Source organism: Amia ocellicauda, chromosome 22 (assembly GCF_036373705.1).
Source record: "Amia ocellicauda isolate fAmiCal2 chromosome 22, fAmiCal2.hap1, whole genome shotgun sequence".
Taxonomy (NCBI): domain Eukaryota; kingdom Metazoa; phylum Chordata; class Actinopteri; order Amiiformes; family Amiidae; genus Amia; species Amia ocellicauda.
Window position 1 is genome coordinate 12,461,826 of NC_089871.1, and position 24,267 is coordinate 12,486,092.

Consider the following 24,267-nt stretch of genomic DNA (forward strand, 5'->3'; position numbering starts at 1 on the left):
GCGGTTTTGTCCGAGGTTGTTTTTTTTTCTGTCTGCTGTAGCAAAACGGCTCATAAAAGGGCGACTGTCGTGTATTCGAAGGACACATCTGCACCAACGTTGCATAAATTCACTCTTTGTGGTCCAGAAAGGGTTTCATTTAATGTGGGAATTGACCAGTAGCACTGCCCCTCAAATCAAGGAATCGCCCTAATCAAGTACTGTTTTAAGTGAGGACAGTCTACTTCAAGGTCCGTACATAGAGTAGGAACGCAATCGCGTCCTTAAATATCCCCTTACAAGTGTTTATGGGTCATGAGACGAAGGGATACTTTAACTTTTTGTTATCGAACAACAGTGCAGATTAATACACTGCCCAAGTCATCCAACTGGTTTTAACGAAGGCAGTTTGCCATGTTGGGTCTGCGGTGCGGAGATGAAAACCTTGTTGATGTTAAAATGGCTCAGTTAAAGCTATTTCATTCATGGAATTGGTGTCTAGTTAACCATTTATGGATCAAAAGTGAGAGGATGAGTATTGTATGAGTAATTAAGTGTCACACATATGGAACTAAATATACCATTTTTCAAAGCCGCTTCAGCCGATCAATAGCGTTATACTATTTTAAATGAGAACAAATGCATTTTATAATCAAAGTGCTCCGAAATGCCAGGCCTGTTGTGCAGCGATGACGTGTAAATCGTCACCCTCCTGTCCCTTTAAGTGCGATGCTTTAGCCCCAGCGCAGGCCAGCGGGCTGCGGTGACGTCACGCCAGCGCTGTAGTCTCGGTTATACAAAGCCTGGCCGGCCGTCAGTGTGACTTTCCCATCCTCACCGGGACGTGACCGCACTGGAGATCTGGGCGCTTGGTCAAGGAGGAACCTGTCTCTCTGTTTTTTATTCTTCTGTGCATTATACATCTGACGTCTTGCTGCTGTCTGTCTGTCTGTCTGTCTGTCTGTGCTGACCTCGTTTCCCATGCATCCCTGCAGCGGGCGGCGAGCGGGGAGTCTGCGCTGAAGAGCACCATCGCATCCAGCCGCACTGCACGCCAGCCTCTCCATCATACAGGGATCATACACAATCCGGCTCTTTCCCCCTTCTTTTTTGGTTTTCCTCTCCCTCCCCCCACCCCGGCACCCAAATTGGCCAGTTTGAGATATTGAATCCTTGCAAGTCGTTTGCCCATGAGGACTATTTTTGGACTAACTGATACCAAGGCGAGCGGATCTTAAAATGAAAAGCTGCCTGCCAAAGCGCACCTGCATCTACTCCAGCACTACCTAAAGTAAGCATTTTGAATCAGTCCTGGGGGACACCATGTGTAACAGAGGAGTATTTTAAACCCGACTTGTGAGCGCTCATCAATTGCAGCCTCTGAATTGAGAGGTATGATTTTGAAGAGACTGAAAGACATCCCATTTGGGTGCAGAGCTATATGTTAAGATATTGACTTATAGTATTGGACTTTTTAATCCATTGAGCGCATTTCAGTGCTAGCCTCTCATTGGAAAGATCCCTATATGTATATTTTGTCTCTAAATCACACATTGTGGCCCCGCATAGGAAATGGGCCCATGGCTTGATTCCCAGGACGTCTGGAAGAGAAGCACAGAAACAACCCTTTGCGCATGTTGAAGTTTGTGCCATTGGCGTTATAAATATCCATCCAGGAGCTGATCATTGAATTGCGGGTTTAGTGTCGCTATTGTCACCATGGAAAGGCACCAGGATGAAGCCAGCATCAGTGTGAGGGCCGCGGAGCCCATGCCCGGCTATGCGGAGCTCGTCCTGAAGGGATATGCCACCATGCTCAGTGCCTATCAGGACTGCAGCAGCTGCGGCTGGGAGCTCTCCAAACGGACCCTGCTGGACAATGCCAGTTTAACCCGGGCGGAGGTGGCCCTGTTCCTGCTGTGCGCTCTCGGCTGGACGGTGCTCCGGCAGGTGCTGTCAGCGTGTCTGTTTCGGGTAGGTGCTATAGCTTGGGTCAACTGGAATAGGCTAGGCAGGGTAGTGCAGTAGCTGGATTTAAAGCATAAGTGCATATGCTAAAATGCGCATTTTACGCAGAAGTGTGTGCAGTTGATGGACGCAGTAGTTGATCCGATTGCAATGAACAGACGGAATTAGCAATGTCAGGATTGGTGTTGGTGCTGGTTGAACTGCTAACAAACGAAGCTCTGCCAGGTTCAGCTACAAACTGGTAGGACAGTCAGTTGTATTAGTCACTACTTCCAAATGACTGTGTTTCAAATTAGAGGTGATTTGAATCCTGAAGTGTGCAGAAGTCAGTAACCCTCCACTCCTCCTATTACTGTATATTTCACTGTACATATATACATGTGTGTGTGTATATATATATATATATATATATAGGTCCATGAATATTTGGACAGTGACACAATTGTCATCATTTTGGCTCTGTACGCCACCACAATGGATTTGCAGTGAAACAGTGTTTCATCTTTAATTTGAGGGTAGTTAGATCCAAACTGGGTGAATGGTGTAGGAATTACACCCATTTCTATATGTGGTCCCCTCAATTTTAGGGAATCAAAAGTATTTGGACAAACTGACATAATAATGAATTAAATTGTGAGTTTCAATACTTGGTTGCAAATCCTTTGCAGTCAATGACTGCCTGAAGTCTGGAACCCATAGACATCACCAGATGCTGGGTTTCTTCCCTGGTGATGCTCTGCCAGGCCTGTACTGCAGCTGTCTTTAGTTCCTGCTTGTTCTTTGGGCGTTTTGCCTTAGAAATCAAAACAAACCAATCAGAGAGAGAACAAAAACATTAGGTGTGATGGGTGTAATTCCTACACCGTTCTTCCAATTTGGATGTAACTACCCTGAAATTAAAGATGAAAGTCTACACTTAAAGCACATCTTGATTGTTTCCTTTCAAATCCATTGTGGTGGTGTACAGAGACAAAATGATGACAATTGTGTCACTGTCCAAATATTTATGGACCTAACTGTATATACACATACGCACACACTGCATTTTCATAGACAAAAATAGTGCATCCACCACACTACACTTTACTTAGCTTTGACCACAGGACACCACACTACATGTTATGGTGTTCCTTTGTGTGTGTGTGTGTGCGTGCTTGCCTTGTGAATAGACACTATCAGAACTCCACCTCACCAGAATACAGTGAGCACAGCGGACGAGGACAGGCCTGTATTACTGTTGCTTTCTGGTCACTGCTGTCTTTGTGTTTATTCCACTGCAAAAGGCCAGTGCTATAGCAGGAGATGGCACACAGACACACACTGACAAACAGAGAAACTGACAGACACAGACCAGTGGTGGAGTGGTAAAATAATAGGCCTGTATGCTATATTGGTCGTTATGATGAGGTTTTTGTCACCCCAGGACTCTCTTTTGACTAACACACTGCATGTTTTGCATTTTGTTGAAATTGTATGAAACTGCATGTAACAACACACACTGTTCTCTTGCAGGATTATTATTATTATTATTATTATTATTATTAATCATTACATTCAGAATATAATTTACTCCTCGATGTACAGCTTTTGTGCTAGACGTGTGTTTCATACAGCGGTTCTACTTCGTACATAATAGTTTCAAGTTCTAATAATGGCACATTCACAAAGAAGATGCCAACACACACACTGATTGATTAACACAGTTTTGCTATTGCTGGGCTGTAAATCTGGAGATTAACTTATCCAGCAACCTTGAGCACACCCCCGACGTGCAGAATGCACGTTGAACTTTAACATAGGCAAAAAGGACAGAGATAAGGATAATTCAATGCTATGGTATGTTTTCTTCAGTGGTAAGGGGGTCCTAAGTAGGGCAATAGAATTGTCAGCAATGAAAAATGATCTTCCATGCGATTATAGGAGTCCCTTATCAGACAGGGTGTTAGAAGAAAGATAATGCTGTGAAAGCAAATAGTGTCTGTTTGTTATAGAACATAGATTTCTACTCCAAAACCCTTCATCCGTGACAACCCAGGAGCAGCTGAGTACACAGCGCCAGAGTCCTGGCGAGACTGGCAAGGGTGCTGACCTCGTTCTCCGTGTTATCTGGGGAGGACAGAGAGGATGTGGGGATCACAGCTCTAGCCTCCCTGATGCCGCTACATAAACGCTCGTCAGCATTGACGTTCAATGGGTTGTTGATTTGATCAGATGGATAGTGTTTGACAATCAGTGGCCAAACACATTGAAGGCGGAACCAGTTCAGCAAGGGTATTTTCCCACGTAGGTTAATTATACTGGCACACACAGTCCCTACTTATGGATCCACAGGCAACAATGCAATCTTGTGGACAAGTGGAAAGTGCTTCATTGCAGTTTAGCTTTTATGTCTCTGAGCTCGGGGTACCCAAGCATATCTTTCTCCGGGGCTGTGCCGCGTTGTGCATTACGGACAGCCAGTCCCTTGACAGTACAGTCTCGCTGAGTCAGGATACGGCTATGATTTCTGTGAGGTCAATACATTTCTGCCACAGTTTCCACACTCTGTATAGATCTGGAAAAGTATTTTGTTCATGAGTGACTGAAATAAATTCAAAAAATATTAAAAACATAAAACAATGTGTGTTGGTGCAGCTGGGGCTTCTATCAATCCAGAGGCAAGTCAAGGTGAGTAGATCTAACCGGGGTCTGGCATGGTAATAGCTGGTTAACAGGTCTGCGGTACTCCAGTCCGGTTTTGCCCTGAACATCTTGGGATCCCACGGTGAAAACACAGAGCATGGGCTTCTCTGCTCACCAGGCTTCCCTAATTGCGAGCGATAAAGCGCTGGCAGTGCCACTGGACACAACAGAGCATTTGTTCCGATGAATAGACCCAACCAGCGCCCAAGAACGCATTGTGCCCCACACAGCTGGCAAAGATGGATAGAAATGATGGGGAGGGGGGGGAGGTGGGAAATTAACAAACAACACAAAACGATACGAGAAGAAAAAAATCCAGACAGATCTCTTGATAACATCTATCCTTTCCACACTTGGACCACTGCGGTAGTACGCAAATAACATCGGAGGAATCTGTTCTTCCTTGGCAAGGATCTGCGACTGGGCGATTTGGAAATCGCCACACGTTTTCCCAGGTTTGCCCCGGCCTGGTGCTTCCTCTTCATGTAATTAATCTTTAAATGATTGACTAGAGGTTGTGCACAGCATGGAGATCTTTAATCCACCGTGTAAGATTGTGAATTCGGTCGATACATCTGTAAATATGTTTCACAAGGTAGAAAGAGAAGCGCTGATCGAAAAAGTCATACGACAGACAGTACGACAGCTTTGTTTTGATGTAAATGACAAATTAGTTTCATATTTAACTTTTCTAACGTGCGTCTTTTCTAAAATTTGCTGGCACACCCACCCAAGATTTGAGCGTGTAAGGTTTAAATTCGGAGCAGGTTTCTCAGTGTGGCCAAAGGCAACTGAAACTCCCTGCCAGTCTGTTGCATTATATATAAGCCACATATGGGGATCTAGTATGTAGAAAAGGCCAAATAAATTATAGATGGATCACATGTATTTTTTTCCATTAAAAAAGGGATGCTCACTGTGTGTTGAAAGATGTCTCATTAAGTCCTAGACTTCGTCGGATTGGTCAGGACCTCTAACCTGTGTCCTGGTGAGACTTCACAGAGACCTTTATTACAGTCTAAGGTGGGAAACCGTGGCAATTTCCAGGGAGAGTGTAGTAGACATATCCCCTTGTCTATTCAGTGGTACAAAATAGAAAGCAAATCAGAATGAAAGTGTGCCATAAACAGAGACATTTCAAAACAAGGCAGCACTTGAGGTGTTTTAAGGAGAACACACCCTGTTCATTGAATAGGGAGCAACGCTGATAAATAACAGATGTGCTGCAGCTAATGCCTCCTCTGAGTTCTGACCAATTACATATTGGGTTCCCAGAAGTATTTTTTTTCCCCATTTACTTCTCATTGGGACTGACTTTCAGTAAACAGTTTGAATCTGCTGTGTGGTTTTGTGTGATAATGCATTCTTGCACTGGCACGGTGCATAAAATTACTCGTTCTGGTTACATAGTGTGCCATGAAGTGAAGGAAGAATAATTATTTAAATGGTTACTTCAGACGTGCCCACAGACTGGTAGGTTTCACATCAAAAATCGAACTTTAACAATGAATTTATTTTTGTGTCAAGGTCAATAAAGGGGAGGTGGCACTGAACAGCAAACTAACAGACCTCTAGTCCTGCCCAGCCATACCTGTCTGTCTGAGTAGAAGATATTTTTTCCAGTAATGGTATCTGTCTCCTAGCATATAACCGTGAGGGGATTTCACTGAATGGATGTCCATACAAATACAGAGCCCTGATCCTTCCTCAGCAGTGTTATGTAACCTGCAGGGGCAGTTCCCAGTTCCAGACCACCCAGAGATAGACGGGCAGGGAGAAGGAGGGAGGGAGGGAGGGAGGGAGAGGAGGTGTTGTCGTGAAGGAGAAACGTTTCTGCTGCAGTGCCGCTATTCCCATGGCAACTGATTCAGCAGCATCTGCATGTTGCTAGGGGAAACCACCAGCCCCTTTTCAACTTCCATCTTTGCAAAGAAAAAACATGAACATAGTATTTATTTTGCTTGTACCAGTTTAAAAATGTACAGTCTCCAAAATAGATGTCAAACATACAACCAGTGGGAGATGGCGAGGATAGAATCATCACAGAGAAACAAATGAGCTTTCCTCATTCTGAGATGCCACTCGAGAATAAGATAAAAAGAAGCAGAACCGCAAAGTCACAAACCCATACGAAGCGATAACATTTCATGCCACGGTTAATGTTCCCTTGCACGATCAATTCAAAATATGATGAGAACAAAACAACAGTTGTTGGCAGTTTTCAAATATGACATAGAACCCGCCTCTTTAGCATCTGAAACACTATGACGGGGATAAATACTGATGATATCTCTGGCTCGATTTGGCATCCGGACATGTATATGACACCCTCTCTCCAGGAGCAGCAGCCCCCCAAGAAAACCCTACCGACAGCTGTAGTCTATTAATAACTCACGCAAGTTGGGGATGGTGGGGGGTTGAGGTCTAAGGGGGATATTCCCAACTGATTGGAGCCCCAAGGACTGAGCATTATAAGCATACACTGTGTAGAAGTATGTCTCAGTGACAGCGTTACATTAGAGAAGTATGCCATGCAGCTATGATGGCATTCAGAGTCAAGACTGCTGTGGGTATATTACAGCCCCTCTATTCAGTCCTTTCAATGAGATCTCGAAGTAGGGGTAGCAGCTTAAAAAGGGATTTTGCTCTAAAGTGTAAGTGTCAGACATTTGCCTATTTATATACTGGTTAACTGTGGGAACTGGAGAAAACTGATTAATTTCATGTTGATGTATTGAGGGCATCAAATAATCTGATCCTGGTGCAGATATTGGCTTCCACAGATTCTTAAACAGATAGACAACTTAACTTCTGATTAACATGACACTCAGATGATCTTATTGGTACAGTTAGCAAAAAAAAAAGAACATCAAAAAGATATCTGCCAAGATAAAGGTGGATTAGACTATTAACAGACATCTCCAAGAATGGGGTTGGCTCCAAAGCAACAATTTCTTTCTTGTCTTTTTCTTGTCTTTCTTTGCTTCTCACTGAATCAAACTTTTTATTGTATCAGACTTTTTTTTTATGCTTCCTTGTTGCCTTGTTTTAGAGACACAATGACTGCATACTTTGAAATGTGAGAAGCAGAATCAGATTATTGCTTGCCTGCCATTGTGCTTTCCATCTTTCTTGGCAATCTCTCTCCACTCTCCTTCTGTTAAAAAGAAGAAAATAAGGAAAAAGGAGCCCCTTCAGGCTGCCGGTTTAGCTCCTTTAATCCAATAAAGGAGAGAGAGAGAGAGAGAGAGAGGTGACGAGAGTAACTTGAGTGTTTCTGTTGTCATTCTAGCCGTTTGGCCAGTGGTGTCGCCTCCTGCCCAAAGATGTAGCCAAGATGCCAGAGAGCGCGTGGAAGCTGCTTTTCTACACCATGTCCTGGTCGTACAGCAGCTACCTGCTCTTCTTTACACAGTATTCCTTCTTCCAGGACCCCCCCTCTGTCTTCTATGGTAGGGATCCCAGTGTATGTTGTGGAGTGACTCTAATAATCATGCTTGAGCTGCCAGGAGACATTGTTCACCCAATATACTGTCCTATTCAGCATTCTATTATGGGGAGAGAGGAAAACACATTTGGTGATGTTTTGTTTTTTCTTTAAAGCAACTACCAAGTAGAAGCAGTTTGCTAACGAGCTTTGGCAGCAACTGGTAGAAACACAAATGATCGCTGACCGCAAACATCCAGTCCTGACGTAAGTTGTGGTGTTTCTGTATTTATATAATCCCCCATTCAGACTGGAAGCGAGGGATGGAGGTGCCCACTGATATTGCCATTGCCTACCTGATCCAGGGCAGTTTTTATGCGCACTCGCTGTACGCCACCGTCTACATGGATGCCTGGCGGAAGGACTCTGTGATAATGGTTGTCCATCACATAGTCACGCTGGCTCTCATCATCTTCTCGTACGCTTTCAGGTAGGAGGTGTCTACCGTCACCCTCCCCCCCTCACAGTAGCTCTTCTTGACCATGGTCTTGCTATGGGTTCCCTAAAGGCTCAGACAAAGTGTGTTAAATAGAAGCATCAGTCAACAAACATGTTCCACTTGTCCTCTGACTTCGGTCCATTTCCGTTTCCAGGTACCACAGCATTGGAGTGTTGGTCCTCTTCCTCCACGACGTCAACGACATCCAACTGGAGTTCATGAAGGTCAACGTCTACTTCAGGAACAGGGGAGGGGTCTACCATGTCTTCAACGACATCATCTCCAACATGGTCTGCGTCAGCTTTAGTATCAGCTGGTGAGGCTTACCCGTCCCAGGGGTCGCTTTTCTCTTTTTTCTGGTGCCAACAAATACATTTGCAGGTGTGGAGGTGTCCTGGAAAGGAAGGTGATGATTAGTGTAGACTGGAACAGAGTAAGAAAAAAACAAAATCTGTACGTTAGTGAAGTCCAGGACTTCAAAAGGTAGTAGTAAAGAGGAGTAAGGGATTCGGGCATTGTGCTGGGACCGGGGAGGGAAATGCTATAGATCACACTGGTGCATATCGTCAGAGGACCCTCAGTATGAGAATGCCGAAGCTTTGGTGGGTGTTTGACTGAGCTGTCTGTCCGCGTGTCCGTCTGTCCGTGTGTGTTTCTGGCACAGGTTCTGGTTTCGGCTTTACTGGTTTCCTCTTAAAGTGCTCAACGCCTCCTGCATCTCCAGTCTTCAGTCTGTCCCCAATATCCCCTTCTACTTCTTCTTCAACTCCCTCCTGTTTGCCCTCACTCTGATGAATATCTACTGGTTCCTGGTGAGTACACAAGGCGGTTCCACAGTGTCTTGTCTGGTGAAAGCCTCTGTCCTGGGGGCCCTGTTCTCCACCCCTGGACCTGAAGAGCTCTGTTCCTTAATTGATCTAATAATTGGCCTAATCAAAGCTAATTAATCTTTTAAAACCATTACAGATGACAGTATTAAAGTACCAGCATTATCCAACATTGTATAAGTTAAACCATTTTAAAGGTGGAATGAAGCAAATTATAAGTTCAGTTAAGGTTTCAATTAACTAATTGAGAGTGCAGCCACTGGACTATACGGAAAGTCAGCCTTGATTAGTGACGGAGTTCATGTGGGAACAAGAGGAGCCTCAGTCTTGCACTCTCTCTCGGTGCCCCCCTGCAGTACATCATGCTGTTCGTGGTGAAAGTGCTGACGGGGCAGATGAGGGAGGTGAACGACGTGAGGGAATATGACTTAGAGGACAGCAAGAGGGCGCCGATGCACGGCAAGCCAGTCGAGCCGACGCATTACAACTCCTGGAAAGACAGGTGAGAAACACCCTGCTCCCCGAAGGTAGTTCAGTATCCAGTTTCCTCCCTGTGAAAAACACGATGAGAATGAGATAACCTCTTGGCACATTTGACATCTTCTCTGCTGATCAAAGGCAACGATAAAGAGTTATGACTGCATGTCCTTCAGAATCATGTTACTCACAGCGCAAACTAACCTTTGATACGTAGAAATGTGACGCCACAACCAAAAGACGCACCTTTACCTGCGCTATCTCCCCACTCAAAGCTAATGCTCTTTTTTCTTTGCTTACTTCCAGTAAACACCTGAAGAACGGAATAATGAAAGACAAGCACTTATAAAAGCCCCATTTGCGCCACCTCCTGACAGATAGCTGTAACTTCAAGCAAACTGATGACCCTGGCTAATTCTGAAGAACGGTTGATAGCTAGATGGCCTAGAAAAAAGGGGGAAAAAAATCTTCTAGGCAGTGTTAAGTTTTCTTCTTTTTAATGATAGCACTGTGAATTACTTTTGTTTTGTCATACGACGATGTTGCGTGTATAAAAAAAAAGTTTGTGCGAGTGGCTTGAATGTTGGTGTCAGAGTGGATGTAAAATGCCGTTGTTGTGTTCAAGACATACACTGAGACTCAATTAACCCTTTCCTCTCTCTAGGTCTCAACAGGTTAGACAATGTTAGAATGTCACCAGACTTAACGCAATAACACTCACATCAACCTAGTGTGTGTTTTTTTTTTAAATCTTTTTAAAGCCGAGTTTGGTATCTCTTATTAGTGATTCTTAAAAGTATAAAAAGGCGATCAGTGGTCATTTACCAACCTCTCACCAATTTAAAAAGGCAGTAGGAGCTTAAGCATGAAAAATACACTTTTTAAGAAGCACGAGCTACAGTTGTATGGAAATTATTCAAACCCTTCATTTGGAACGTTATTCAGCAATTTGCTTAGCTGAATAAAGCATGTTAATTGAACTACATGTATTTATCTGTGATGTCTCTTCAGTGTTCAGTTAATGACATCAATGGAAATCAATGGAGTGACAGTTTATACACCCCCATGCAATCAACTCTAGGCCGAATTGGCACTCAACAAACTACGATTGAATTAATTAATTTCAGAATAAATCAGTTTCAACTGAATGGTGTCAACTGTAGCCAGTATCATTATGCACTTGTATAATCAGATTATTAGGTCAGGTAGTAGCACACACTGAGACACCTTTTGGTGGCTTATTTAATTTATATCAAGTGACTGTTCTCTGTAGTAAAGATGTCAGAATATGAATTATATTACTTCTATTGCAAATGTACAAAAAAAAAAACAGAAATGGGGAACCCTACTACTGTATTTTCACTGCAAATGTATATATTTATGAATCAATCCTGTCAGACTGGGATTGAAGACATTACAGCGGTGACACTGGTCTTTCAGAGTTTGAGTGAGTTGCTCTTGATAATGTGAGTCTGACACAGATTAACTTTCAGGAGCCTGAAATGCATACATTTTTATATGCTTGACTACCTTTCCTCAAAGTGAGAGAGAAAAAGAGCTAAGGCCACCAGTTGATTATACAATTTTTATCATCCAGAATAAACTAAGAAAACCATGTGAGCCAAGATGAAAACATTCACTTTTCAGTCATGTCATTTTTGTACGTGGGAGTAAATGAATGGGTAGCCTTGGCTGTAACTGTAGCAGTGCCCCAGTTCAGACAGAGGTCAAGCCCTTGTTTTACAAGCGAAGAGCCTTGATTTCAGAGAAGTCAGTCTTCTCTCTCAGCAACTTGTCTTCCAGTCTCATCGCTTGCTAGCTTTGGGATATATACATGATTTTTTTCTTTTTTTGAGGGGGAGGGGGGTGTTAAATAATGGTATTATTAGGTTTATTTCAGCTGCTGTGGTTTCTTCTACTATTGTTCGTGCTCCTGTTGTGTCCTGCGACAGTACGGGATAACTGACCCCGATTCTTAGCGTTTGCTGCAGTTTAGCTGAAACACCCAAGTCGGCACCCTGGAGCACAGTCAGATGTTTGACCTCCCTACATTTCAGCTCCATTATACACCCAGCTAGCTGAAATGATCTGTTGAGGTCACCTAACTCGCGTTCCTTTTGTGAAATTTACTAGAAATAATAATAATCACTTATCTGCAAAAAATAAATACAAAATCTGACATTATCTGTGTTTGATGCTCTCTCACTTACGAGGGCTGGGCTTAGAATTAACGTGAGATGCAGAACAGAATGAATTTCCCTCCATATTGAAGTCGATGTCCTTTAGGGGTGTGGAATCACAAGGGAGGGAAGTATATTTGGGTTGGTAGCCCTCACTGTTGTACAGCACAAAAGAAACACTCCATCTATAATCAATTTTTCGGAGTGTAAATGGTAGATCACCTTTATTCACAGAGCACTAGCTCTGTAAAGAATATATTCTCTTAGATTCTACTCTTTAACAAGCAAAAAACACAACTTTTGAAGGTACCAGCTGTAGATCTAATCTCCAGATACAAATGGGAGATTTTTTTTTTCGTGGACATTGCTAGAGAAAAACAAACTTGAATCTCAGCCAAATGTTCAGTATTTTGGTCGACAAAACGCAGATTTTTGTCTAGTCTGCATTGCCTTGGAACAGGTTGTATAAGGAGTTAAAAAGCACGCACCCCAATTTGAGGTATGAAACTGAAGCCTGGGATTCATAAACGGTTACATACTTGGTCTACTAGTGCTTAGTGACTGTGCCAAAACCTTTACTTAACCACACACAAGTGTCAGCAGACAACCAATGGGATTTCAGAGCTCTCGACTCGACAGCAGCTATGCTAATGGACAGTGAGCAGTAGGGATGCGCTTAATCGCAAGAACTTTACATGAATTATGTTTGGGCTGGCAGGACAGGCATTGGAAAAGGGAAGAGACCAGCTGACCATCTCTACCTTAAATCAAATTGTAAAAGCCTTTGAACTCAGTATCGATCCCCACCCTCCCATTTTTTTTTTTTTTTTTAAAGACTGCATGTTCAATGTTAAAATCACTCAAAATGTGAACAGTCGAGTATGACCTGTACATCCCTGTTTAGTTTTTTTGTAATAAAAAAAAAATTAATCCGGGGCTGTTTGTTTTGTTTTGTCCTCTTCCTAGAGAAAGAAAAGGACGGCGCATCGCATGTTTGAAGTATTTCAACAAAAGGAATTTATTTGTTCAGTGTTTTTTTTTTCGATTTTCAGAGAATCAGGTTTGCTGGATCAGGTACAACACGATTCGACAAGAAGTGATAAAATGGGGTAAAGAAAAAAATAAAAATAAAAACTTCAGTGCACAGTCAAGCATTCACTGCTTCGATAAATAAACATGTACCCCATTAGCCTTGTGTAGAAAGAGTCCCCACCGGTTGGATAAACCATGCAGACAGATGGCCTTTCTTGTAGAGTTGGTGAGAAAGGGGAAGGCAGCACTTCCAAACTCTGTACAAACGCTCATCCCAATATTTAGCTCGTCTTCGAACCCCAATGTAAACAGTAGAAGAGAACAGAAGGCAGACAGCTTACTTTAACCCCCCCCCACCCACCCCAACTTAAATACTTCCCTGTAAAAACAGCACAGTGGAGTCTCGCGTGCTGCTCGATAAAACACCGTGGCACCTGAAGTCTATGGCTAATGACGCTTTTCTCCTCATATTCCCATTTATCGTAAAGCTGTGGACGCTCGACTGCAAAGGGAACTCTTAGTACCAAAGTGTAGTGCGGACGTCCACAGCCCCTACTACCTCTACCCTAAAGATAGCAGCCAAGATGAAGACTGGACCCACTGTCCCACTTGCCTTAAGTTTTGCCTGAGGAAGAGAGAACAAAAAAAGTACAAAACTCTCCAAGGAACTATTAAAAAGTACCTTTCAAAGTGGTGGCAATTAAAAAAAAAAAAAATCACCTCTCGTTTCAAGAACCAATTCAGACAGCAACATAAATAAAACCTATTCGGCAATTCAGAAAAAGTGTTTAAAAATGGTAGTAACAGTGCAATAATGGATCATACAGTATTGTAGAAGGTTAAAGGTCACCTTGCAAAAGAGCTGTAGCACATCCCCTTATTAAGGTCACGGTTTCTGTAGATGCTACAGAGAATGGAAGTACTGAAGTAACATGCGGTCTGGAAGGGAAAGAGGAGATTTAGTGGTGTCAATCCTAAATGACTGGCTTTAGATGATCTAAGATAGTCTAAATCACTCACTTAAAATTATTCATACCCCAGGTGTATTTATATAGGTGTGTGTATTCATTTTGTGGAGTAAAATTGATAGTTTGACACTGGAACACTAAACTAAGAAATGGTTATAAAAAAATTAAATTATAATAATTGGGGAGGCCGGGAAGTTTTAATGTTATGTAGTGTGTTGCATAAAAAGGCACCGATGTACTTAAATCATCACCTAACAAGACCCAAAGCCAAAACTGTCCTGACCAATATCACATCTTACAAAATTTCCCGTCGTATTGTTGTGTGAAGTGGATTGATTTAGCTGCCCCAGGGAGAATCCATTATTTCATTGGGACCGTCCGAGGCAGATCAGGTGTGTGTGTGTGTGTGTGTGTGTGTGTGTGTGTGTGTGTGTGTGTGTCTTTGTGTGTGTGGGGAGGGAGGGCAAGATGATTGAGTGGCCAGAGAGGGGCAGTGTGGAGCATCAAAGTTATATTCATAATCCAGTCACCCCTCTACCGGCTAGCAAAGGAGAATACAGGCTCATATGATAGTTCCGTGTTTGATATTTAAAAGAAAAATGTTCAACACCAAGGAAAAAAAAAAAAAAAAAACTTTTGGCTCCTTGGTCATACTCCTTTATCTTCTTTCTTTCACAGAGAACAGGAGTTGAGTGTCTCTCTCCCTCTCACTCACTCACACATGCTCACACACACGCACAGGCACACGCACACGCACAGACGGAAGAGAGGGTCACTAATGCAGCTTGGTTTTGGGCTGTGTCACTCTGCGCACAACACTGTACAGGAGACCAAAGTGCTGCAGAGAGAGAGAGAGAGAGAGGGAGAGGAAGATGGTTAGTATCGAATATAGACCTAGGCTCAGGGACAGGATCGCAACACTCTTCCATTCACATAATTCAACCCTATCCCCAACCCCCAACGCAACATTGATACTCAAATACAAATACAAAAACTAATTTCCTAAATCAGATCCTTTTAATTATTTTAAACAGTAGGGGATTTAAATTAAAAATACAAATGCATAAATAACTTATTAAAGAACCAACTATTTCATTACACAATTTAAAAAGTCAAATCTAAGCAGACTGTTACTTCATTAAGGGTTCAATTAAGTAATTGAGAGCTCAGTTGGACGAGATAGGAAGTTCCTCATGTTGGACTTGCTCTGGACGTTGATGGTCTGCTTACCTGAATAGCGAAATACATCACCCCCAGGTATGCTGCTATGCACACGGCCAGGAGCAGGTCGAAGATAGCCGGTTTCACTCTGGAGAAGAAAGGAGGAAGCAGACCGTGTTTAATACGGGAACATTCTCCTCTTTGGAAAATTTTTACCAGCGAAATTCCAAAACTTCTTACATGCTGTATAGTCCCTATACATGCTTACGTCCTGTATAGATGCTGAACTGTAGTGCCTACAGCATTCTAAACGCTAACACCAAACCGGCATTGATCCAGAGACCTTGGTTTGCAATGTGATCAAGATTGAATCCCAAAGTACAGTTTGAAACTTGCTGAGCCGATCAGAGGACAGGCAGACAAGAGCTATTTATTTATAAGTATTTATAATATTACATTTGAGGAGTTTACAGCTGAAATGACGTATATGTATTTAATCAAAATATTTAGTATCATACAAGAATGGATATGCGGGAGAAATTCACATACACAGGTTTTTACATTTGAATTGCAACAGCCCTTCAAAATGCGGTTATGGCAGTTCTAGTGTTAGTGAAGACATAAGATTTGTTTTCAACAAGTGAAGCGCGTCGGGCAGTGTACAAGAAGCATACTAAGTAGTTTATAATCATAATAATAATAACCATTTTGTTTGTAGTTGCCTATGTGTTTTGTATCCAATGTCTCCTTATCCCCATATAGCCCATATTAATATATCTCCCGTTTCCAGTACCATCATCTCCCCACCCTATAGCCTATAAATGAACTGTATAATCCCCAATCGGCAGGGAGACTGGTTTTAACCGGGAGATGGGGCCATCAAAACGGGACATAAAGCACATGCATACAAAAATATACACAAGCACGTACACACAAACCAAAAATGCACTGATCTATGTTTCAACACACACCATACAAATGATTATGAAAGGTAATTTTTTCATATTTATTTTTTATTTTCTTTGCGAATATGGGATCCCTGCCATTTTTCTCGGGAAAGGGAACGCACGCTTGGGAGTTGTATTGGTGTGGCATGGTCTACAGCGCATCAAATTAGAAGAATTAGAAGTTCTAGTGTGTCCCGGACTTTAGCATGTACAAACAAGCAGAAAACACAGCCGCACTACTGTGGGCACAGCCGGCAGTTTTAGGACTCACCACCTAAAAGGGTTCATTTAGATTGGCATTAATGATAAGCTTACGAACACAATTTATAGGATCATCATCATTTCAGGTCAATTTCAAATGTCCATAACTTTTCCAAAACTGGATATTTTACAATTCCAGGCCTGGAAAATGAAATTTCAAATTCCATAACTTTTCCAGGATTTCCATGACCCGTGGGAACCCTGAATTCAGAACAATCTGGCCATTTACAAAACTAAACCACAACCGTTAAAAAAGAGTAAATCAATTCTAAATTAAATTGTTCTCCGATTCCCATTAAGCCAGTTACCTGTAGGCATTCATAGTCTGTTTTAGCTGATCATAGAAGACAAATTCTGGATCCCTAAAGGAAAGAGAGAGAAAGTTTACAACCAGGGAAGTCTTTACGGTTACTGTTGGCGACTTTGACAACACAGAGTGACAACTATGGCGTCCCAGTCACCGGTGAGGTGGGGGAGGGGCGACGTGGTTACCTTTTGTCAGCCTTGACGTAGTGTCTCTTGACGTCCTTGAGGTAGCGGCTCAGGTGGTACTCCAGTGTGCTGACCACGCTGCTGTCCTTGTCGATGAGCTGGGCGGCCCGCGGCTGGGCGGTCAGCCAGTCCACCACCGAGGACAGCTGCTCATCCTGCACCTGCTGAGACCACAGACACACTGGCTTTTACTCCCTCCCTGCCCTGGTGCTCTCCCAGCAGTAACAGGCAACGCCACGCTAACAGAGTGTTTGTTATGCCAACAAGGACAAACGGTAAGAGAGGGAAGTCATGCATAGCACAGAACACAGGGTGGGGGAGGTGGAACAGCACAGGAGATCTTATCTGCTCACCATTTGTTCAGTGAAGATCTGCAGGTCTTCGGGGGCACCCTGAATGAAACAAGAGATGGTGGTTACGGTTAGCTGTTCCCAGCAGCAGCTCTCACTTCTCCACACCGTTCTAGTGCAGTATCACTGTCAGACAACATAAGAGAGCCTACACAACACGGGCAAGAAAGATTTAGGGAGCCACGGGCCCAGGTGACAAACTGAGGCTTTGACGATGTGCCTCAGGTCCCGGGACGCTTACCTTCTCCGTCAGGTTGTAGATGACTCTGGCGAGTGCCTCTGCGATGATCTTGGTGTTGCGGCTGAGCTTTTTCAAATCCACCTGGGATCTGGACAGGAGGGGCAAAGGCACGTGGTCAAAACCCTGTTCACCAGCATCCTTTATAAATCCATACATCTTCAAATCCTTCAGCCTGTGTTTTCCAGTCACCATCCCAACTGGACCAGCCAGATCACCTGCAGTGTCAACCAGAGATTTAGATTTGATTGGACTCTTATTCTCATCCTCACCGCATGTCCATGATGCTGTTGCGCAGGGCGCTGCGGTGGCTGTCCAGGCGGGACAGCGTGAAGGCGGGCAGGCGGCGGATCCCGAAGCGCTCGTGCTCCCAGGCCAGCGTGTCGTCCGCCAGGTTGATCTTTTTGTGCACCATGGAGAACTTCACCTCTGGGAACTGGGCAGAGACCTGCCGACAAGAGGCCCAGAACGGAGCTGTTAGCGTGCGACTGCTTGTGAACCTCAGACACCAAGGCTCACACACACAAGGAAGTCAGGGACAGTAAAGGCGAAAGCTACGCAAACCCCAATGGAAGAATCTAAAACACAGAGAAGGGAAAATATACTGAGCGCCCACACGATGCACAATACAGATAAGAGCAACACTCACGATCTCCAGCTCTTTCAGCAGGGTGTGCTGGGGGCTTCCTTCTTTGGGGGGCTTGGACACGTGCAGGTGCAAACTGTCCCCGTTGCCCAAAGTGTCCAGACACAGCACAAAAGCCACATTGTCCTGCAGCAGGCTGGAGTCTGGGGAGGGGAACACAAGGCCGTCAACAACAGGAACCCCAGTGCGAACCCGTCGACTCCCTCTCCACTGAGCACAGCGGTCTACCCAAAATATCATCCGTGCTTACACATATAACACGCATCAACGAAACGTGAGCCTCATTGAGAAGCTTTCTGTGAAGTGGATGAATAGAATTTTCTATAGAATTCATTCTTGGACCCAGCTACATTCGCAAACTATAAATCAATTTTAGGTTATTTTAATAATGTTTTTGTTTTAAGATTTCAATCCCATAATGACTGAAGGACACAGCTTGATCAAAGGAGCACCCAAGCTGTACCTGTGTGATCCAGATTGTCTTCCAGCCAGCGTTTGGTGCCCTGATAATTGAACTTCCCACCTCCTGACACAAAGAAGAGCAGGTTGTACCTAAAAGACACACACAAGATATTAAATCGATACACAATGACCAGTTTTCACAGAACAGCAGAAAATCATGATTGAGAAAAATAGGTATACTTGTTGTTGTGAGAATCACTAACTTGCTCTGAAAAACATACTTCCTGCTAGATTTAAAAAGCTCCACAAAATACATCCATTGTCCCCCATTTATCAGAGCTATCTCCACACCCACACATTACTCTGTAAAACATGCGAACCGTCTCTATCACACTCTTCTGGCCAGCGCCACAAGGAAGTGCCCGTCAGGAAGTTCTTACCCTGCGTGTGTCCTCTTATAGGTGTAGAGCCGGGAGAAGAGGCGGGCCAGCTCGAGCAAGATGGACATCCCGCTGCCGTTGGAGTCGGCGCCATATGAGAGCCACTGCGGGGAGGTGGGGAGAAACAGGCCAGGCAGATTAGCATCATTATACCGCCCACACTCCCACTCCCTGCCCAAGATAAGGCGCAAACCAGCGCAGTCAGATTCAGAGGAAGATACAGGGTGCCAGTTCCTGACGGAGGAATGTTTATGGTGTGAAGACTGTGGTGCTTGTATATAAAAATGTAAATATACATATATATATATAAAAAAAAAAAAAACGTATCTGCGCCATTTTGTTCATTGGTGAAACAGCATCAAGCAACCTTGATACAGAGGCGTTTCCCCCCTCAGCTCATTAAGGTTTTTTTAGAAGACTTGTCTGCTTTATCTCTTTTTAATATGGGTTTATAGGATAGCTATGAATTGGATGAAGAGAGATCTGGAAGACGGAGGTGAAGGAGGGGAGACTTACTGGAGCCACACCGAAGGAATCATAATGGGTCACCAGGACGATGGTCGGAAGATCTTCTCCCCCTACTCCAGCTAGTTTTCCCTGGGGAGGAGAAATGGTGCAACATGGTCAGCAACACAGCCACTTTGACGTCGGGCTTCGCACAAGAAATTTGTTTACAGCAGTGGTGGTTGTTTTCTTGGGCAACTCAAAAAGACACTGTCCCACCTTTAAAGGGACCGGTTGCGAACGGCACTTTTTTGAAAGCGGTTTTATTGTCCTGCCAAGAGATCAGCCCGGCGGGGAAGGGATACCACAGGATTGTCAATTAATGCATGCAATGAGATCCACTAAAGCGTATGGCTTGGGAGCCGAAAGCCGTCTGAGATGCAAGCAGTCACAGCTTTCCCCCACAAATCCTCTCGGCTTTGCTAAGCCTGCTTAACTCTGACTTGAGATGCTGCTCGGATGCAATCTCCTCTTTTACATACAGCTGCAACTCATTGAGTGGTTAATATGCAACTAAGACAGCCCCCCCAACTCCTGTGACTTATTACCAAGTTAATAGTGTTAAAGTAAATGGATTGGCATGGGTCAATGGGTTGCATGTCTTTTCCAGAGCAATGTGGACAGGTATGATCCATCAGAAATCCTCTCAAAATGTTAGGATTCTTCACCTGCCATTAGTATTAATATTTTGCTCATTACCAATACTTCAGTATTACGTTGCCTCTGTCTGAGCTTTGTTATGTAGAAATTACATTCCTGTTCAAATACTCTCTTACTTGGCCAAGCGTATTTTGTGAAAGTGTTCAGTCGCCATTTTTACTGTGACCTTAAGATTTTCCGTCCCTTTTGCCCTTCACAGAACTATCCCCAAATCAGTTAATATATGGCAAAGTCTCCGACACCACACACAGAATGCATTACCCATTCAGACTGTAATCCTTGAGGAATGCCAAGGTTTCTGTTTCTCTCTCTCTCTCTCTCTCTCTCTCTCTCTCTCTCTCTCTCTCTCTCTCTCTCTCTCTCTCTCTCTCTCTCTCTCTCTCTCTCTCTCTCTCTCTCTCTCTCTCTCTCTCTCTCTCTCTCTCTCTCTCTCTCTCTCTCGACTTGCATTTTTCCCCAGCAGTACAGAGGTTGACACATCCAGGAGCCGGAAGAGCCTGTCTGACCAGTAGGATACCCACCTCTAGGCTAGTGATAGCCCAGTCACTCACAGCCTTGCTTTGAGCTCCACTTGTCACCATCTGGAAGCCATTGGCCGTCGCTGTGTGCAGCAACACTGGCAGGGAGAAAGGACAGCACCAATAATTGTCATTAAGGTGCAGACTTTTTTTTTTTTTTTTACTGTGAAGGCATTATCTGGGATTTCAAACGGGTAAGACAACTTCAGACAACAAAACAGAACAACAATGTCCTAACGTTGCCTATCGTACCAGGATTGATTGTCTTCATACCTTCTGCGGCCGAGGCAGATCCCTGGGAGGAGGAGGAGATGTGAGTCTGCTCGTAGATGGACAGCAGCTCCTCGTCCTCGAGGGCGAAGTAGACCGGAACGATGGTCTCCGTGGCCAGCAGCTCCGGCTCCATCTCCATGAACTGCTGCAAGGAGTTTTCGGAGGAGAACAAGCATGAGAGTCCCAGGAGTGACTCAGGAAGGATTTGGCAGACTGGGGAAATCCTATTCTGTGAATGTGATCCTGAAACTTCTTCTGAAACAACTCCAGACTAATCTGAAACCTTCCTGGCTAAGCTACCAGGATTCTCCCTGTTTGTAGCTGATTTCCTGTCAGGTTTGAGGTTTCTGTTGGCTACAGTTGATTTAGGGTTTAGGAGACATGTCCTAAAACTGGCCCACTGAGATTAGCACAGGAGCAAAGGGGAAACCAGCTATTGGAAGGTTTAATAAACATTGACGATAGCAGAATAAAACACAAACATTAACTTCAACTTGAAACATAGACCTCCATGTGGTGTCTGAGCAGTTGCAGGAGGGAAAAAAACAATTATATATATTAAATGCACCGAGATATTTACCTGCACAATGTCCTGAGGCATAGTGGACATATTCTGCGGCAGGATGATGACCACAGCCCCTGCCGACTGGCGAATGGCCTTCTGGTACTTCTCGAAGGAGAAATCCACTAACCGCATTATTACACAGCGGCGACTTAGCACCTCTGCTTCCACAGTACGTGCCTCCGTGTTTAAAATAGCGTTGCGGGTTCCTATGGTAAAGACAATTACAATTACCACCGTGCAACGGGTGTATTCATTTATGTTGCCGAGGCATTTATGCAAAGCAACTCCCATTAAGTTATGGAGTGAAGGGAAATGCAGTACAAGACATAGCAAATAGGCCAAGTGAGCTGAAGGATGCTATTCAATTATTTCAAGTGCATGCATGTAGTAGTCCTTTGGCATGATACACTGTGGTAAGGGGTGGGGGTGAGTCAGACTGTGAACACACACAATCATGACAGAGACAGTTACTCAGCTGCATAATTGTTGATATAATTGCCAAAATAACTAGTATGATTCAGACTGTATCCATCAATATAAACATTGGTTCTACCTGCAACATAACAGCGTATTTGCTTTCTGTACAGTGATAGTGTTGTGTATTGTTTTAAAGGGCACACTAGTTGAGGAATATCAATATCAAAACAACATTGTAGACAGTGAAAGATCCACCTACTTACAAACACTGCTACAAATATGACTTTATATACTTCCGATTAAAGTTGATCCTATATCCTTCAGTAGAATTTAATACAAATACAATGTTAATCTACTGGTGGTTTTGAGTTTTATACTTATATATATATAAGAACTCAGTAAAGAGCCAACTCTTTTATTACACCATTTAAAGTCAAATCTAAGCAGATTGTTACATCAATTAAGGTTCAATTAAGTAATTTAGAGCTTGGTTGGAACAAAACACAGCAGGGTATTGGGTCCTCCAGAACCAGGATTGGGAATAACTGCCATAGAGTATTTTGAACACATGTACACAGAGCAAGATTTACTCATTGTTCTGGTCTTTTGCATGGGTACAATCTGTTCATTATCGGTTGCTTTCAAATGGATTGATGTTATTTTACCCCAACACTGCAGGGCCTCGGCATGCTTCACCCATCAGCGCTTGTGACCTACATTAGTGGCGATAGCCTATATAGTTGGATTTATACATGATCTTCGACTACAATAAGTTAAGTTAGTCTACATTTGCTTGAACTGATCGGCGATCAATCCGTGCTACGTACCGTAAGGCTGCCCCTGCAAGTCATACTGCTGCATGCGGTACACCGTGAATTCGTGCGCCGCCTCGGCTGGCAGCGGGGAGACGAGGATGAGAACCGCAGGCAGAAACACAATGAAAGTCAGCGGGAAAGAGGACTTGAACATGTTCTCGAACACCTCGCTGGCCTCCTCGAACATGGTGATGCCGTGACAAAGGGTTGGATTGAGTGCAAGTGTCTTAGGTTTCAAACCACGAAATCCCCGTCCCAATTGATTCAATGGATTGGAAGTGACAGCTCACTCTCGGCACTACAACGCGACCACAGGAGAGGTCCTTCGGGCATTTTCTGTGGCCTCCTAAATCGGGGAGGGTCTTTCAGGCACGAAAAGGACGTCAATATTTTTGGGGCAAAAAAACACGTTTCTAAACGCGTTTACAAATATACTCATATATTTATTTATAAGGTACAGTATTTAAATCTTCTATATTTTCTAATTTGATTTTTTTTGACCTGTTACAGGCCCTCATTTTGGACACGGTCTTTCAGGACCTGCGACTGCGTTCACGATAATAGATCTTGTAGCGCAGATTTCCGCAGTTCTGCGCAGATCTGCAGAATTCCGACGCTCCCATTGGTGGAGCCGCGCAGATCAGCGGAAATCGGTGCTATACAAACGCGACCTGTATGCCAAAGGATGCCTTTTCTCCGGGGCCTGAATGTCACAAAAGCACTCTGGGTATTGTAGTTTATTCTTAGAGGAGCAAGTAAGCTAATATTACGCCTGCGTTAAACATTATAAACCAGACAATTATGGACGAATTCCACATATGTATTTTAAATGTATACTTTACTTTTTAACAACTATTTAAACTTACAGAAACTACAACTTTTCATGCTTAAAACTGAACGGGGCATTTTTCAGTGGTTAATTATGTTAGTGTAAACAAAAACGTTTTTGTTGTTTACCATAAAAAACAAATAATAATGTTTAATTGGGAATGGTATTGAAATGAACAATAGAGGGCGCTGTTTCATACCTGCTTATATTCCATTGAGGTTCCATATTCATGTAGTGTTTCTGGAGATTTGGTAGAAGCTGCCTTGTTTGTGAAGCAGGTCTCGTTGATTTTTGATACAGTATCGCCCTCTGGTGGCGAAAAGGGTGGGTGGGTTGGTAGCTGCAGGTATTGGCATAATAGGGACTGGTGCCATTGCAAGTGTAAGTCAGCACAGGGGTGTGTCATAGGGGGCAAGTGTGTCATAGGGGACAGGGCTGTGTCAAAGGGGACTGGGGTGTGTCATAGGGGATGAGTGTGTCGTTAGGGACAGGGCTGTGTCAAAGGGGACTGGGGTGTGTCATAGGGGATGAGTGTGTCGTTAGGGACAGGGCTGTGTCAAAGGGGACTGGGGTGTGTCATAGGGGATGAGTGTGTCGTTAGGGACAGGGCTGTGTCAAAGGGGACTTGGGGTGTGTCATAGGGGACAGGGGGGATGCAGGCTTATTTTTGGCCAATATAGGATATCTGCTTATGATGTTTCCAACACACT

General features: G+C 43.7%; 2 protein-coding genes across 5 annotated transcripts; one reads left to right on the plus strand and one right to left on the minus strand.

The window, feature by feature from the left end:
- Positions 1 to 776: 776 nt before the first annotated feature.
- cers1 (ceramide synthase 1) lies at positions 777 to 12,975 on the plus strand. Its single transcript, XM_066695116.1, has 7 exons — positions 777 to 1,953; positions 7,922 to 8,081; positions 8,366 to 8,546; positions 8,710 to 8,871; positions 9,220 to 9,367; positions 9,739 to 9,884; positions 10,166 to 12,975. Exons 1-7 carry the CDS (start codon positions 1,699 to 1,701, stop codon positions 10,206 to 10,208), a joined length of 1,095 nt encoding a protein of 364 aa, XP_066551213.1. The 5' UTR covers positions 777 to 1,698; the 3' UTR covers positions 10,209 to 12,975.
- A 57-nt stretch (positions 12,976 to 13,032) lies between these two features.
- Positions 13,033 to 23,065, minus strand: ncln (nicalin). Of its 4 annotated transcripts, none has more exons than XM_066695115.1 (15): positions 22,741 to 23,065; positions 21,512 to 21,702; positions 20,932 to 21,076; positions 20,662 to 20,756; positions 19,493 to 19,573; positions 18,977 to 19,080; positions 18,598 to 18,686; positions 18,138 to 18,277; positions 17,761 to 17,936; positions 17,492 to 17,579; positions 17,254 to 17,292; positions 16,901 to 17,061; positions 16,717 to 16,770; positions 15,270 to 15,348; positions 13,033 to 14,877 (listed from the first exon to the last, which is right to left on the minus strand). In XM_066695115.1, exons 1-15 carry the CDS (start codon positions 22,913 to 22,915, stop codon positions 14,815 to 14,817), a joined length of 1,680 nt encoding a protein of 559 aa, XP_066551212.1. In that variant the 5' UTR covers positions 22,916 to 23,065; the 3' UTR covers positions 13,033 to 14,814. The 4 variants fall into 4 exon arrangements, with proteins under 4 accessions (XP_066551212.1, XP_066551211.1, XP_066551210.1 ...); XM_066695114.1 differs by having other exon boundaries at positions 16,901 to 17,064; XM_066695113.1 differs by having other exon boundaries at positions 20,911 to 21,076.
- Positions 23,066 to 24,267: the final 1,202 nt, after the last annotated feature.

Excerpts from the sequence above, each read along its gene's own strand:
- ncln (XM_066695112.1), bottom strand. The coding sequence starts at position 22,915 with ATGTTCGAGGAGGCCAGCGAGGTGTTCGAGAACATGTTCAAGTCCTCT. Across the intron at positions 21,703-22,740 it reads CTTGCAGGGGCAGCCTTACG|GAACCCGCAACGCTATTTTA; the intron begins GTACGTAGCACG and ends TCTTTACCATAG. Across the intron at positions 20,757-20,910 it reads TATGAAGACAATCAATCCTG|TGTTGCTGCACACAGCGACG; the intron begins GTACGATAGGCA and ends TCTCCCTGCCAG.
- cers1 (XM_066695116.1), top strand. The coding sequence starts at position 1,699 with ATGGAAAGGCACCAGGATGAAGCCAGCATCAGTGTGAGGGCCGCGGAG. Across the intron at positions 1,954-7,921 it reads TGTCAGCGTGTCTGTTTCGG|CCGTTTGGCCAGTGGTGTCG; the intron begins GTAGGTGCTATA and ends TTGTCATTCTAG. Across the intron at positions 9,885-10,165 it reads TACAACTCCTGGAAAGACAG|TAAACACCTGAAGAACGGAA; the intron begins GTGAGAAACACC and ends GCTTACTTCCAG.